This window comes from Pipra filicauda, unplaced genomic scaffold, assembly GCF_003945595.2.
Source record: "Pipra filicauda isolate LSUMZ 115617 unplaced genomic scaffold, ASM394559v2 scaffold371_size1224239_pilon, whole genome shotgun sequence".
In the NCBI taxonomy this organism is placed as follows: domain Eukaryota; kingdom Metazoa; phylum Chordata; class Aves; order Passeriformes; family Pipridae; genus Pipra; species Pipra filicauda.
The window spans coordinates 979,086-996,740 of record NW_024104500.1 but is presented as its reverse complement, the minus strand read 5'-3'; the positions used below and the strand labels follow the sequence as shown (position 1 = coordinate 996,740).

The 17,655-nt window shown below is 42.8% G+C and overlaps 1 protein-coding gene across 3 annotated transcripts in view; it reads right to left on the bottom strand.

Annotated features, from left to right (window-relative positions):
- Positions 1-17,655, bottom strand: part of PCDH15 (protocadherin related 15) — a 692,202-nt gene that overhangs the window by 208,141 nt on the left and 466,406 nt on the right. For all 3 annotated transcript variants that reach the window (XM_039384770.1, XM_039384768.1, XM_039384769.1), the window contains 3 exons: positions 16,922-17,082; positions 13,323-13,478; positions 5,116-5,235 (listed from right to left, as the gene is read on the bottom strand). In XM_039384770.1, the coding sequence (XP_039240704.1) occupies positions 5,116-5,235; positions 13,323-13,478; positions 16,922-17,082 (437 nt within the window). The remainder of the gene's footprint in view (positions 1-5,115; positions 5,236-13,322; positions 13,479-16,921; positions 17,083-17,655) is intronic.

Sequence of the window (17,655 nt, the reverse complement as noted above, 5' to 3'; positions counted from 1 at the left end):
ACCCCACAAGAAATTATCTGTACATAACAGAATTCTCTTGGATTCTTTACATATCCATTGCTACTTCCAACCACAAACTGAAGTCTGACTATTCTGCTTCTTTCCCATTTACCAGCCTGAATTTGCAGTGGTGTGTTCGGAAGAAATTATCAAGTATTGGAGATTGAGAAATCCACATTATTGTACTAATCTGCTCTTTATTCTGGCTTTCATGAGGGCAATGAAGTGGGAAACACACAGAGAGCACCAGGCACACACTCAGACGCCAGTTCATGCATATGTTCATACACCAGTAAATTCAGATTTCAGGGTAGATCAGGGTGCCAAACCAGGTGAAATCCAATTTGTCCTGTGGATTTGCTTACACAGACTCAGGTTACAAAGTTGGGGCACCAGTAGCAGCAGGGCACTGCAGGATACACAGGTTTCTGACCTGAGATCCAGTTCCAATTCTATCAAATTAATCACATCAAAAAAATCCTTCTGTGTGCCCATTTAACATTAGAACACAGGCAACATTTAGGTATGTTGAACAGGCAGTAGCAATGCAATATTCCCAGTTCTCTGCACAGAAAGCAGGCAGAGGGACACGGTACCAGTCTTTCCTTAGATCACACAAACAGGGCCTTTCAGAGTCCAAACAATTGCTAAAATTGCAGCTTGTTTTTCAGCAGATAAATGGGACTGCTGGTTAAATTCACCATGCTGCAGGTGTCTGTGGTGTGCAGGAAAACAGGATTGGGAAGTACCTCCCAGACTCTGCTAAATAACTGCTTGTTTATATCCGAGTTTGGGACTCATCTTGTGGGATAAAACATACACAGTTCCTACTGAGGGGAAAGAAATCAATGATGTCATTTATACTGAGGTAAAGTAGGAACCATAGAATCATGGAATGGTTTGGGTTGGAAGGATCTGAAAGCTCACCTTGTTCCACCCCCTGCCATGGGCAGAGACACCTTCCACTAGCCCAGGTTGCTCCAAGCCCTGTCCAACCTGGCCTTGGACACTTCCAGGGCAGCCTGATTCTTATTCTTATGCAACATTTGACCTCTTCCCAAACTGCCTGTACCTGGAGTCTCCTTTTACTCCAAACTCAGCACTGAAATGCAATCGTTCAGGGGTGATTCAAAGCTGAGCTTCCAGCTGTAAGTTTGAAGGTACCACATCAGCTCAACCCCGATCCCTCTGCAAACACCATTTATTTCTTCTTCAACCCAAACTGTAATGAAGCTCCAAGAAAACTAAAAGCTGGACTGTGTGCAGGGAAGGGAACGGAGCTGGGGAAGGGGCTGGAGCAGCAGGAGCGGCTGAGGGAGCTGGGGGGGCTCAGCCTGGAGAAAAGGAGGCTCAGGGGGGACCTTCTGGCTCTGCAAGTCCCTGACAGGAGGGGGGAGCCGGGGGGGGTCGGGCTCTGCTGCCAGGGAACAAGGGACAGGAGGAGAGGGAACGGCCTCCAGCTGTGCCAGGGGAGGCTCAGGTTGGGCAGGAGGAGGAATTTGTTGCTGGAAAGGGTGGTCAGGCCTTGGCAGGGGCTGCCCAGGGAGGTTTGGAGTCCCCAGCCCTGGAGGGCCTCACAGGATGTGTGGATGTGGCACTTGGGGACATGGATTAGTGGTGACCTTGGCAGTGCTGAGGGAATGCTGAACTTGGGTGATCTTGGAAATCTTTTCCAACTGAAACAATTCAGTTGGATTTCCCTCTAATATGGAAATGAGCAGTCTGGAAGTCAGGAATATCAAGACATTGCTTTGTCAACTGCTCTCTCCAAGAGAATAAACCCGGTTCTCCTCTCATTTCAAAACAGAGACAACAAAATGCTTCCGCACAAGAGTCTCCATAACTTAAAACCCTTGTTGGCCCATAGTTTTGACCACGGGCCAGCAAATTATAAAATGGGTTAAGCCACCAGGAAAACACAAATCAAATTACCCCCCAGAGAGTAATGCAACAGCATTATGCACATTCCCTAATTCCAGATTATCTCAAAACATTTAGAATCCTCAGCAAACACAATACAACAGATCTCCATAAAATCAGCAAGCAGGGAGGGAGTCCAGAACTAGTTTTCAGGATACATTTGTAATAATAACCCTCAGGTATAAATAGAGCCCTCACTTTGCATCAGGAGACAGAATGTTTTTGGCAAGTGAAGTGACTTAATCCTTAGCTTGTAACAGCCAGGAGAAGTTTTATGGCATTCCTTTACATGACAGCTAGAGCCCAGCCCTACAGCAAGTACATCTGGCATTGATTTTTCTCCCTGGCTTTTCTATATCTTCCCAATTAAACACAAAAAATAATAAAGCTAAATTGAATTTCTAGAATAACACCTCTTGTTTTTATAGGTTGGGCTTTCTTTTCCAAATGCCTGCATTAGTCTCCAATGAAAGTTATGCTGGTGGTGCTGGGTTGATGGTCCACAGAATTTCACAGAATATTTTAAGTTGGAAGAGACCCACAGGGATCACTGAGTCCAATGGACCTGATGATCTTAAAGGCCTTTTCCTCCCCTAACAAGTCCATGTTTATGAGCTACAATCAGCCTGCTTTTCTAAGGCAGGGAATGGTCTCACTGGTGTCAAACAACACCGTGGGCAACTTCATCCCACAACAAGCAGCAGCAAGTAGAGATGTTTTGCACTAAGCTGCATTCTGGAGCCTGGTTTTTCCCAGTTTAAGGAAGAAAAATCCACTTTCAGCATGTATTACACAGGAACTTTCTGGCAAGTTGACAGCAGAGATGAAGCAGCTCAGCACGATGATAAGTCATGTCTGCCTTGCACGCGCTCCAAATGCAATGTTGTGCACATATCAACAGATGAAAGCAGCAGATTTATTTAATCTGGGATACAAAATAGTACAGCAAAGATGCAATAAAGCATCTTTATTTCAAGGAGATGCTTTCAGAATGATTTCCCAGGATGCCTTTGTTCAATGCAGTGCTAGGACTTAATAGTAACTTAAATAGAAAGCAGTTCTTCTACTTCACTGTGGCTCAATACATCTTAATAGAAATACGTTTTAAAAATAGTTTTAATTGTTTTTAGTACACAAACATAGTCAAGGCATGCTAAAATGTTTCACTATTTTAAAACACTTTCCATTTTCAAAGTTATCTGGAAGAGGCATTTCATGGAAGAAGTATTTTCTCAGTGCAAACATCTTCATCACAGTCTTTACTAAAAGAGATTATTTGAGCTGGTTTTCTTTGGTATTGTAAGTTAAGGGTAATACAGAAGAGTGGAGAAGAACTCAAAGCTTGTTTGGGGATTTTCTTTGCAAATTTGAAACTACTTGTGCATTCCTTTCAATCCTCCCTGTCTTCTATTTACTTTTCAAATATTTGTGGTAGTGGAACAGCATTTATGGATTGGTTTTTTAGTCACGTCAACACTTCTGTCATGCAAACAGTTAAAAGATGATGTTGACAGAACATTTTAGTGCTCACTATTTCCACAGAAAACCCTTCCCTTTCTTTATAAAAGCTTAGGGAATAAATACTTCAGTCATACATAACACCAGTACAAAGAACAGCTTACAGGGTGACATGTACTACAAATTTTACTCTTTTAAGTAGAATCATAAAATAGTTTGGGTTGGAAGGGACCTTAAAGGCCATCTAGTCCAACCCTCCTGCCGTGGGCAGGGTCACCAACTAGACCAGGCTGTCTCACTGCAGGAAGTGTCAGAACTTGAGAGACTGCTCAAGTCTGTGAAGTCAATTGAGTCTCTGAAAATGACTGCAAACTTTTAAACCCCAAAAGAATTCCAAATATACACAACATATAAAACCAGAAAATTCCCCATCTCCCAAAAACCTAACATCCCAATTCTACCTTTGGACAAAAGACACTGCCTCTTTCCCAGTTTTTCCCAGACAAGATTATGGCTTAAGATGCTGCAAAGCTTTCCAAGGAACCACCTTTGTCCTCCAAACATGCAGATATAATAAGTAAATATTGCACCTCAGCATGTCAGTATGCAAAGATCAACAACCACCCCAGCGAAAAGTAAAAAAGAAGGGTCTCCCATCATTAGTTCTCAGTGAATTATTCCCTGATACTGTCACTGTTCCACACACTTCTACCTCCCACAAAGTATAGGCAACAACTGCAATTGTAGATATTTCAATTTGTGTTGAATTCAGTGGGAACAGGACTGAAGCCTTTCTGGGTGCACAGCTTTGATGGTGCCAGCTGAATCCCAAGCTGTGTGCCTGCGTTTCTAACCCAACTGGAAACCAGGTTGCTGTTTTCCCACAAAACCTTTTCTGCTCCAATTCCCCCTCAGGAAAAGCAGGGAATTTCAGTGAGAGGTTACCAAATCTATGCACTCTATTTCACCCCCACATACACACTTCAACATCTGTGCCCTGGCTAAAAAACCAGGTTAGGCTGCTGAACAAACTCCCCCACCAGCTGATCCACCACAACTGAGCTCACAGCCCGGGGTTTGCAAAGGAGCATTGCTAAAATTACTTCCAATTTGCTCCAAAGATGCATTTGGACACTTCACAGAAATCACTCACGTTCAAGACCTTGTTCTAATGGAGAAATTCCCCCATCTAACCCTAAAGAGAATTTATTTTAGTACCTTTAAACTGTTTGCTCTAAAATCATGTGTTTGCAATGGTAAGGATCACTAGAGTTTCATTTTAATAATATATAACCCTTTTTAAAAAACCACAACAGTGATCTTTAAATATAAATGACTTTGTGAGGAAAGTCAGAAGGTCTCTTTTGAGAGTAATTTAGCCATGCCTATGAACACCTTAGCTGTGAATCTATCAGGTGTAGATGTGGAGGAGTGAATCCAGCTACCTGAAAATGCCTCCAAAGCCAAGGTGAAGTGTGTGAACAACACTGGAGCAGGCAGGGGGTTATTAATCACAGAATCCCAGAATGGTTTGGGTTGGAATGGACCTGTAAGAACACCCAGTTCCACCTCCTGCCATGGGCAGGGACACCTTCCACTGGCCCAGGCTGCTCCAAGCCCTGTCCAACCTGGCCTTGGACACTTCCAGGGATGGGGCAGTCACAGCTTCTTCATATATATATATATATAAAAATAAATATACACACAGCTGGAGAAAAAAGCCCTCAATGGATTTACCTTGTCATTAGGATTGTACTGGATGACATATTCTATCTGGCCATTGGGACCATCATCAATGTCAGTAGCACCATTGTTTCCAGAAAATCCTGTGAAGATGGTGGTTCCAACTGGAGTTAACTGCAACAACAGTGACACACAGACACCCATTAGAACCTTAAGGTATACAACAAACGATTAAACAACTCTTTGAAGTCTTTTTTATTATTATTTTATTCACCCCCCTAGCTCTGGGCTATAACGCACCAAGACAGAGCCTCGTTTTATTAGGGAAAAAAAAAAAGAAAAAGACAATGAGGAAAAAAAAATCTTAAAACTGAAAGAACTCATGAAATAAATATAGATTAAAACCAGTAAAAGCTGTTTTTTCAGACTCAGGAAGGAAAACAAAGCTGAGCTGCAAATGTAAACAGAACTTATTTGACAGTGTCTTCATGGCAACATGAACAGTGCCAGCTTAATATTGTTACATGCAAACACAGACACCCAGAGAGCTTTATGGCTTTAAACACAAGAATGATGCTGTTACTCCAATATTGTGTTGGCAGCAACTGAATACCCATTAAATTATATTCTGAAAAAGAATCAATTTATAATTATCCTCGCACAGATAAATAGCATGAAATCAAGACCCATTGAGACCAAGGACAGAAGATTTCTTTGGAGTCATCGTTTCTGAATTTTAATATTCAGGAAACTTTGTGAGTAATCAACCTGAAAGAGAAAAACAAATGAACAAACAGTTCTGGATCCAACACAGCCCTTGCTTCCCACTGCTCTCATCACCCCCAAATTTGTGGACCTGAAATTCAGAGTCCCACTGGCTCCTCTTCTTTTTTCCTAATTTTATATGAAGTTTTTGCTCATATTTAAACCCAGACTGACTAAAAAGGATTGAAATGCCGTGAAAAGGGAAGGTGGCAAAGGACAGTCAGTCAAATGTTTGCCGCAGATCTGGATGTTATTTCACATTCATGTTTTGTAGTTCACACCACAAAGCAAATAATTAACTCTCCACTTCCTCTTACAGTCATAGTTCCTGTTTTATTTATAAAGCTGCTAATTAGGTGTGCAATGGTTGACAGATTTCCCTGAGAAACGTTTTCAGGGCTGAGAATACTAAATCTTTGAAATAAAAAACATCAATTCAAAGCCTTTTTGTTGTGAAACAGGTAGGGTTTAATTTACAATACTTACACTATCCACACTTAGGCCACAATAACTATTTATGTTTATGTTTTGCTGCAACCTTGACTTACTTGCTCCTGGGACGGGCAGTAGAAGTGTCATATGTGGGTGTAGGAAGTTGATTGTACCCTCATACCTACTAAAGGGTTAGGATTAGGATGTGCAGGAGGGAAGGGGCTTTCTCATGTTTTTGGAAGGGGATAGAAAACCAAAGCAAACCCAAAAACCAGCTTGGAAAATTTCCAGGATGGTTTGCAGGGTTTTTTATCCCCACCCAGGCCCCCTCTCACCCCTTTTTCAGCATCCACGCTTCAAAACTCATTTCATGCTTCAAAACCCACTTCCAATCATTTGGGAGAGGCCCCTCAGCATTCAAAGCCACACAATATTTTTACACTGAGATCTCAGCATTACAATGTTTTCCCATTAGCCAGCAACATCACTTCTTCCTGTTGCATTGGCCACTTGCCAGCCATGACAATTTGACCCCTCAAAATTTGTGAGGGATTTCTGACAGGCTGCTGGTAGTTTATTATTGGAACAACAAGGAGGAACTCAGGTCACCTAAAAAAATGTGACTGTTCAGCCAAGGATGGTTCATGTTGGATATTAGGAAAAATTCAGCAGCTCAGGGGAAGAAAATCCAATGTGCTTGAGGGCAGAGACAGGGAGAGCATGGAGCCATGGCCCACACAGGCAGGAGAGATGAGCCTTGGGAGACATTAAGTTGATGTACCAACAATTAAAAACACACTGGGATGGGGACAAGGGAAGACAGAACAGCACCTTCCCCTCTATCCCACCCCTCTGCGCAGGTTCAGCATCACTCCTGAACTCCCAGCTCCTCTCTCCTTGCTGCCACACAGCATTTTCCCCTCTCAACACCCTTTTCCTGAGGGCTGGGCCAGGCTCTGGGCTTGCCCATGGATCGCCCAGGGCAGTCCCACCATCCTCAGAGAGACCCCTCAGCCCCCAGGCACTGACACCCTGAACAGTTCCAAAGAAAAGGGCTTAACCCGTTCATCTCTGGGTAATTAACAGTCTCATTAGGGGAAGGAGCCAGGCACTGTTGGCTCCTCAGGGGGTGGCATATGATGGGAATCTCCCACGGTTCTGGTGTCCAAACATGGAAAAGCCTTGGTGCTCCTGGGTGGAGCTGAGAGGAACAGCTCTGTAGACATTAGACATGTGGAATTACAGAATGGTTTGGGCTAGAAGGGATGTAAAGCTCATCTTGTTCCATCCTCTGCCATGGGCAGGGACACCTTCCACCAGCCCAGGTTGCTCCAAGTCCCGTCCAACCTGGCCTTGGACACTTCCAGGGATCCAGGAGCAGCCACAGCTTCTCTGGGCAACCTGGGTCAGGGCCTCCCCACCCTCACAGGGAAGAATTTCTTCCCAATATCCCATCTAACCCTGCCCTCTGGCAGTGGGAAGCCATTCTCTCTTGTCCTGTCCCTCCAGGCCCTTCTCCAAAATCCCTCTCCAGCTCTCCTGGAGCCCCTTTAGGCCCTGGAAGGGGCTCTCAGGTTTCCCTGGATCCTTCTCTTCTCCAGGTGAACCCCCCCAGCTCTCCCAGCCTGGCTCCAGAGTAGAGGGGCTCCAGCCCTTGGAGCATCTCCATGGCCTCCTGGACTCACTCCAGCAGCTCCACATCCTTCCTGTGCTGAGTACCCCAGAGATGGACACCATACTCCTGGTGGGGTCTCATATTTTTCTAAACAATATGACACTAAAATACAGTAAATATTAAAATATTTTAAAAATCCTGCCCCATCCAACCAGCCCAGGAGCTGATCGAAACCCCCAGGGGGTTTGTGCTGCTCCCACCAGCCAGACACTGTGACACCATGCCCTGTAAAGGGAGGGGGCACAGCTCCAGCCAGCATTCCAAAGGATCAGACCATTCCAAGCGGGAACCTCCCAGCTGCCAAGAGGTTGAGGAAGGGCTGGGCCTGCCCAAGTGCTCCCAGCTGAAGGGCCAGGAGCTGTGGTGCTCTCCAGAAGCACAGAAAGGCTTGGAAAAGCAAGAGTTATTTGCTGTCTCCCTCAGAGCAGCTGTATCAGGGCTCTGACAGGGTGCAGATAAAGGATGGCCAACATAAAAAGGCTCCAGCACTGTAAAGCACATTATTAAGTGATAACAAAGGAGACAGTTGTAAAAATGAACTATCAGTAAACACCAGAATTACAATTGCATGCTCCAACAGTAAAAGTCAAAAGCTAAAGTCCTGGATTTAATGTATTGCATCCAAAATAACTGACTACAGATGTGCAGACCTTCAGGACACGCAGCTTTTCACTTAATGTACATTTTCTTTATGCAACACAAGTGATACTAGAAATAACAGAGACAAAAATCCCCACCACTCCCTCATTCCACTCCTCTTTCCAGCCTGCTCAAGATCTCACATTAGAGACTCCTTCAGCTTTTAGAAAAATTCAGATGAGCTCTTAACTAGATGCTTCAAAACCCACTTCCAATCATTTGAGAGAGGCCCCTCAGCATTCAAAGCCACACAATATTTTTGCACTGAGATCTCAGCATTACAATGATTTACCCTTAGCCAGCAATATCACTTCTTACTATTGCATTTACCATAACACTTTTACCCCAAAATTTGTGAGGGATTTCTGTCAGTTTATTGTTGGAACAACAAGGGGGAACTCAGTTCACCTAATAAAATGTGACTATTTAGCCAGAGGAGGCTCAGGTGGGATATCAGGAAAGATTTCTTTACTTAAAGAGTGGAATTTTGTTTCTCCCTATGAACCTTTAGTGTCTCCTACAGAAAGGCACTGGAGTTATGTAGCAAAGTGTTTGACCACGCTGAGTGTCTTACCTTCTGCAAGATAAACCATTAGGAATTGTAAAGAAACAATTATCTGAGTGTACATGACAGCCTGAGGAGAATCATCTCTGTGGGAGTTCAACCCAGTGAAAAAGAACCACGGTGACAAGAAACAAGGAAGATTTCAAAAAGAATGCAATTAAACAAACAGAGAGGAAATGCACACCATACATCTTCTTCGTCCACAGTCTGCAGCTGTAATGCTTAAAAACTTCCCTCAATGTGATGTCTATTAGAAGTCTAGATGCGGGCAGGAATGCTCAGCTCTTCCATAAAACATTTGGAAAATGAATTCTCCCATTATTGGCTATTTACAAAGTTAAAAATGAATAATTTTTCACAGGGGCCCCAAAGAGCAGAGCAAAGCAAGATTTCCAGTTAATCATTCTGAGCTAACATTCTTTTGATGATGTCTACCTGCAGAGATTAATTATTTCCATACCACAAGGAAAAAGACAGCAATAATTACACAACAAGAAATGAAAATTCAGCACAAGTTATAATTCTCAACAGCCCAAAGCCAAAGTTTGGAAATTACTGAAGTTCAAGAAACACGCTCATTTTGCAAAGGATTCCCATCTCTCCCAACTTAAGGGTGGGGGAGGAGAAGAACCCCAAAATCAATAAACGAACCAACCCTACAGTTTTGGGTTCCAAGCAGCTCTACAGTCATGCACGTTTAATAACATGATACTGATTTCAACAGTGTTCTAGTCACTCCACTACCATTTCCAGTATTAAAAGCTCCTGGGTTTCCCAACACCTCTGTAGGACTCAGGTAAGTGGAAAAACTAAGACCAAAAAAGTCAGTTTTAGGAAACCCAGGCAATGCTGAAATGGAGCTGCATTCAGCTCAGATAAAAACTATCAAGATAAGTTGTATTTAACACAAAACACAGACAACCACAATGGTGCCTCAGCAGTACAAGATTTTACTTCCTAATCCCCACACTAGGATACATAAATTTAAAACCCTTGCAGCAATGCTATAGATTTGCCTGTGGAATTTTAATTAGTTGCATAATTCTTCTGAATTCCACCCCAGCTCCAGAACTTTGTTTTAATACTGCAATAACTCCTATCTTCAAGTCACTAATACATCCAGTCAGATTTAGCCTCAGGCTGATGTCACTGTCAGGATTTTTTTCCCTAAATGAATAATGATGTGATACTTTCATATAAATAAAAATATGTAAAGCAAAGAGCCGAGGAAATAACTCTGCAGAGTATTTCTAATTATCATAAGAATGGGGACATCAACCTTAAGTTGTTTTTACTTTCATGAGGAGATTCAAAATGCTGTGGAGAGCAGCTGGAGTCGGCTGAGACTCATTCTTTGGCTTGAAGAAGACTTTTAATGGAACGATTAAAATCCTCCGGAAAAAAAGTATTTCCTCAATAAACATGTAAAGATATTCTCATAATTGGATGTAAAAGCCACAGTTTCAACCCAGACATCTGCTGGAGGGGAACATGAACTTCTCTGCACCATTTAATTTTGGATCCCCTTTCCTTGGGGGTCTCCTACAGGTCCGAGTGTGGCGATGACAGAAGAAAACACTGAAGTCCCTACAGGACGTTGGACAACACCCAGAATATTCCACAGACACTATTCAAGTCTTGAGATTTCTCAGGATTTTTAGGAGCCAGGTGAAGATAATTGAAGCAGCAGAGTGAGGAATTACGGTATGAGACAAAACATGCCGAAAAAAGGCTCCAGAGCACCTGGAGCAAGGAAGGAAAGGAGGGACCAACATGTTCACAAGCAACTGGGCAAGAGGAAGTTGTTGCATACACTGCCTTTGGTTTGATGGATTTTACAGGTACCAGGGACTGGAATCTGGGGAACTCATTAGGAAAGCACCACTTCATTTTTCCTAATCCTTATGCTCTTCCTTGAGCATCTGTAAGGGCCACTGACCAAGGAAATGCATGGGCTTAGGAAAGCTTTTTGTCTAACTCTGTGCTGGGTTATTCCAATCAAATATAAAAACTGAAACACCTTTTGGTATAAAACAGGAACAGACACCACCCTTCCCCATCCATCTGATTCTAAGCCTTCTGGAAAAATCCAGGTTTGCTTTTAAACCATGTCTTTTTCTGTGCAAAGGGAAAAGATACGTGTGAAACCAGGATTTATGTTGCTATTACCAGTACCCTCTGCTTCTGTGACAAACTCATCTTACTGTGGTGTGGACAGTTCAAATATAAAGATGACTTGACATAAAAACCATTCTATTTCTCCAAAATGTAATAAAATCTACTTGTCCTTTGATTTATGTTACTTAGGAAAGAGGCATTTCTGCACTTTTTGGTTTACAAACAACCGAAAAACAGAAGCAAAAAACAACCACTAAATCCCTTATACCAGTGCATTCCTGTTCCTAAATTCACTAGAGGTGGTGCCAATTAGGAGCAGAATAAAGCAGCATTAAAACAAATTAATCACTCATTAAAACCTTTGAGGAAGTCTGAGATGCTCTGTGTATTTTTTTGCTGTTAATTAATTAATGGGAGCATTAACCCCCTGAGTGCTGCTCAAGGGCACAGTGGTGCCATGTCAGATGTTCTAGGTGGAACAGGGATAAAATGAACCTAAGATATTAATTAAATCAGGATTCAGCTGGTGGAAAGAGCAACATTTTGCCCAGTAATAATGCAAATAAATGCTTGCAGGGAACATTGCTCAATAACAGAAACAATTGTGAGTGGGGCATTTCTCACTCAGCCTTTCGGACTTCAATCTAATTAAGGAAAATCCTTGTTTCCTCAGTATGACAGCACTGACACACTGCCAGCCTTCAGCTCTGCTCACAAAATTATGCAGGTTTTGGAAGTGATCTTGGCCCTAGATCACAGCCCACACAGGCACTTCAGACTCGTGTTCATGTTGCCTTTACTCCAGACCAGAAACATTCCAGAAACGGGTAAAACAGAGAAATTCCATGGCCATATAAAGGCCAATTTGAAAACCACGTACAAGCATCAGGAGGACTTTCCTGGTGTGCCCACAGTGGTATTTTGGGACCTCCACATTCCAGTGTAAGTCACACCAGCCAGGATGGCCAAAACTCTGTCTGAGGGGAAACAGTCTCACTTTAAAAGGTGTCACCTCTCAGGAGACCAGGAAGTTTGAGATGCCTGCACATCCTTATCTCAAATCTCTATTTCAATATAATGTGTGGATTTGGGATTATTTTTCTGCACACTTTTGGGTTAAACCCATCAACCAACTCTCCCACTCCTTTCCTGGGGGCAATGGGATGTCCTGCACATCGCTGCACACTTGGGGATTGGAACAACACACAGACACCTCAAAAACCTGAATCTCCCAAACACAAAAAACTAGGAGATTTCTTTTTGAAACAGTAAATCAACTATATTCAAACCAAACAACATGAAAGCAGTCAGTCCTGCCTCCCAAACCAAACCCCAACGGGGACACAATGCACACAGACAGTTAACAGCTTCATTTTTTTTAAAAAGCAACTCTACTTCTTTCAGTCTTCACCTGCACAAGACCTTCCATTCTCCACATAATTTCAGCCTGGATATTTCCACTGCTGCATGTAAGTCTCCACTTCTGCTTCTTAGTACTAAAGCCCCGAGATACCAACACCGAAAACAGAGATCCTTTGTACTGCTTATTAGCAGATTATTCCAGCCCTAAGAGAATAAGACACTTAACTGTAAAGTGAAATGAAGCTGTACCAGTCTAAGATAGAAACAGGGTTTTTTTTGCCTTCAAATAACACAGAGAAGTCCAATCCACAGCTCTCTGCTCCATAAAGATATAAAGCAAAATAATTCCTTCCAACAGACATCATTTAATAAAGAGAAGCAGCAATAAACCAAACCTGCACTTTGCCAAGTTTCAATATTGTTAACAAATCCTTCTGAACTATTTACTTTGGGTTTTTTGTGGGATTTCCTAAAATAAATACTTTCTGTTTTACTTCCTGTTTGTTTTACTTCCACCTTGGCAGCTAAAATTGCATTAATGTCCCAGAAATCGCTTCACTCGTGGAGGCCCAGCTTCGGATTCTAAAGGGACACAAATCCAAGGGACTTGAAAACGACTGAATTTATGGGGTTTTCAAATGGGAGGGTTTTCAAATGGAAGCCGGGGTTTAGCACTGACAGGGAAGATGACTGGGGGGTTCTGACCTCGTTCACGGCCACGTAGTAGCGCTGCTGCTGGAACTGAGGGGAGTTGTCGTTGCGGTCCCTCACCACGATCCGCACCTCGTGGTTGATGATGGTGCCAACCTTCTTGTTCACACACTGCACCTGCACCACGATGGACTGGATGGACACCGGGGGCTGAAAGGGAAAATGCACCTTTATAAAGATCCCGAGGAGATGCCGCGGGTGGGAAACCTTGGTTTATGAATGGTGGAATTCAGAGAATCCTGGAATGGTTTGCATTGCACGGGAATGCAAGGCCAGAAACAGCATCCAGTGCCACCCCCTGCCATGGGCAGGGACACCTTCCACTAGCCCAGGTTGCTCCAAGCCCCGTCCAACCTGGCCTTGGACACTTCCAGGGATCCAGGAGCAGCCACAGCTTCTCCGGACAACTGTTCCAGGGCCTCCCCACCCTCACAGGGAACTCCTTCCCAATATCCCATCTAACCCTGCCCTCTGGCAGTGGGAAGCCATTCCCCCTTGTCCTATCCCTCCATCCTTTGTCCCCAGTCCCTCTCCAGCTCTCCTGCAGACCCTTTAGGCCCTGGGAGGGGCCCTCAGGTCTCCCTGGAGCCTTCTCTTCTCCAGGTGAATCCCCCCAGCTCTCCCAGCCTGGCTCCAGAGCAGAGGGGCTCCAGCCCTCAGAGCGTCTCCGTGGCCTCCTCCAGACTCACTCCAATGACTTTCTTGTTTCTTTCTTATCTCCAATTGAAAGGTCAACCCAGAAATAAATCCAATTTTCTCCCATTTACATTTACAAATACTTCAGAAACAACCTTCAGTGTAGACAACCCAGACTCCTGATGTTTTCATTCCAGTGAACATCATAATATTCAAATACAAATAACTCCCAAACTTGATGAATGGGCATAGAAATTTAGGCTGGAATGTCTATTACTACTCATCTGAGTAAGATCCAAGAATTTTTAGGCTGCCTTTAATAAGCTTAAGCACTACTGAGTAGATCTAGATTTATTAGCCATGCCCAAGAAAAATACAATGAGTTAAAAAAATAGATATTTGATAACCATTTGATATTCTGGATTTGGTCTTTGTTACAAGAACATGGAAAAAATAGTTTGTTGCTTTTGATGAAATATGAGAGAAACAGGACCAGCATTCCTTCCACAGATGTACAATCTCTGCTGGGTCAGTGCTTAGATCTAAAATCAGGTGTTTAAACAAACTCTCATCAGTCTGGGCATTTATAGGCAAAAAAAAATACATAATGGTACAATGGCACAAATTGTTTATGACACTGGGGACAGATCATTCCAGCACCTCTTAGCAGCTCCTGGCACCTTCAGCTCTGAACTATCACTATTCACCCTTCCTAAGTACTTGGAAGTAAAGTCGTGAATTTTCTTTTTATCTGATTTTATTTGGAAAACACACTGCCATTCTTAGTAAAATCAATCAATGGAATCTAATAAGATTTGCTTTCAAGAAAGGTAATAAAACACAGGAACAGGAACAGGATAACTGAATCAGCAGAGAGAGAAAAATGGGAAGAGTATCCAAATATATTGAATGTGCTTGTACATGCACCATTTGTGAATCAGAGAATATATCTTTCCTCTGTAATAAAAACTGAATCCGAAGGTTTGACTTAATAAACCCCCCCAATTCCATTGGTACCACAAAGTTTCACCTGGTTTTAACTTGAAAGATGAGAAAAACACATTTGGGGGTTTTTGTTAACGAAAGAAGGAACCACCTACAGTCTGAATGATTCTGCATTTTGGGGGTGAGCACAGAGCTGGTTCTGAAGGCTGGAAACAGCATCTTAGAATCATTAAGGTTGGAAAGGATCCCCAAGAGCACCAAGTCCAACAGTTAACCCAGCACTGCCAACCCACCACTTCCCCCTGGCCCCAAAAGAGCCATATTAATCAAGCCCATTTCATAGTTTTTCTCAGTCACTGGGGTTTTTGAGGGCTGCTTTCATTTTCTTTGGCTTGTGAGTTCCAGCAATTCACTGAGCCCATGGAAGATCTACAGTGGGGCTCACACCCAAAACCTAAATGACCTCAAATCCCAGATTCTCTTTTCATAGCCCACTAAACTTAAATAACCACAAAGGAGTAATTTTACACAGTACCGGGGATAAGATGTTAAAAGTTCACAGCAAAAAGTGAGGAATTAATACCTTAAATACCAATTTAAACACATTATTATCTATATATAATTATATAGGTACACACTTCAATTGTCCTCTGGACTTGAGTCTCCTTCTGGCAAGGAGCATCACTGTAAAGTGGTTGTGAATTCATAGGATGTGAAGTATCTGTGAGTTGATTCAGATTGTTGCTAATACTGGAACTCAAATAATCTGGCAAGGTCCTTTTGGTAAAGCAAGATTCAGGTCAAGCAGCTCAGGTGAACAACCCCAGAGGGAGAGAACTGTCACTAAAAGGGGCACTGAAAAAGAATTAGCATTGACCTAACGGGGATTAATGCCAGTTCCTGACCCCATATGGATGTGCAGGATTCCGTGGGCTGAGGAAGAAGGGACCCTGCATTTCTTACAGTGGTTCTTCAGCCTCACCTCCCATTCCAGGCTCTCATTTTTTTGCTCTGACTTCAAATGAAAACTGAAAGGCCAAACATGTTCCAGCAGCTGCTGTTTGGTGCTCGAGCAAGTGCCAGCTCTGCTGAGGCACCACAAGGCTTCTGCCACCGTGACCACTGTGCCACTCTGTGCTCTGCATCTGAGAACAGCTTGTGAATTAAAACTAAATTAAGAACAGCTGAATTCAATTAGCTCTTTTTCAGCTCAAAATGGAAATGAGGGAAAATTTGCATGTTGTTTTTGGTACTTATGAATAGATCTCAAAACACATGGAGAAGACAAATTAATCAATCAAGCTAATACAAAACAAACTTCCCCGCACTCCAAGTAGAACTCCTGAGTTTTAAAGCATCCTTGCCATATTGATTACAGCACTTTGGAGTCAATTTTCCTTTCAGGTTCTGATGAACTGCAGCAATGCTGCAACACTGTGAGAAAATATCTCTATATTTAAAGTGTTGTTCTTCAATGAAATTAGCCTAGATGAGAAAACTCCCATTTCTTTTGTGCTTTTCAGCTTTCTTTTTATAAAAGTCAAACTTAGCCTGACAGTATTTCTTTCAATGCCATTAGGAACGAATGTACCACATGAATTTTATGCTGCCCTAAAAAAAGAATCTAAACCAGCACGTTCTCAATTGAACATGTCAAGCTTTGTAAGTGATTTGTAGTAGTCACAAATCCTTTGCTCTTCTCACATCTCATAATTCAGTGCACAATAAAAATTTAATTCAGCAGAGGAGCCAAGTTTGGCTGGATGTAAAACCCACACCTTTGTTTGGTTGGTCTTTACTGCTGTGTTTGTCCACACACAGTATTTGCACACATGGCCAAGTTTCTGTGTGCTCCCAATAAATCCTAATGAAGAATCCAATTAACTCTGTCCACATCCATCTGGGGACAAGATAGATGCAGGAATTATATTCCAGCCGGTCTGGTGGTTATGGTTAATTAGGAATTGATGTCCATGGGGAGGAAAGCAAACAAAGAGCCCCCCCAGACTCACATCCCTGTCCAGGACCCGGCCGGTGCTGTTCAGGTACAGGGTCTGTTTGATGGGATCCAGGATCACCCAGTAATCCACGTTGTCCTTCAAGGAGAGCTCAATGGTGGGGTCAGGCCCTCCTGCTGTCCCTTTGATCAGCATGTTGTCAACCAGGATAGTGCCTGCAAGGACAATAAACACACCAGGGAGACGTTTAGAGGGGTAACCTACATTTTTATGTATTTTTGTAACAACAGCAACAGTCAAAATACTGGTTTTTACCTCGGATTTCTGGTATTTCATGTTTTGAGTGATGTTTAAAGAGGTTTAAACCTCATTATCTGTAGCAAAGAGCTGCCTCTGACATTGCAGCTGTTTCAGACAATTCCAGAAGCAGCACTTGCGAGGCACAATAATTTAAATTGAGGATGAGACCCATCACATACAGCGATCTACTTAACGTGATGAGCTTTTCCTCCACTGAGCAACCAATCTCACCTCAAACAAATGAAAGCACTGAAATAACAACCAAACCCAGAATAAATTTGCTGCAGCAAGAGTGACACATCAAGGTGATGGGAAAAAAAAAAAGCACAGTTACATAAAGTTCTCCAGGAAAAAGAAGGGTTTATACCTTGAGTTGCTCTGCAACAGAAAATGAATTTGCAGAATAAGGATGTGAAAACTACATTTACCATGACAAAGGTAGTACTTAATGAGGAGCAGCCAGACAGTCAACATCCAGAACATGTTTT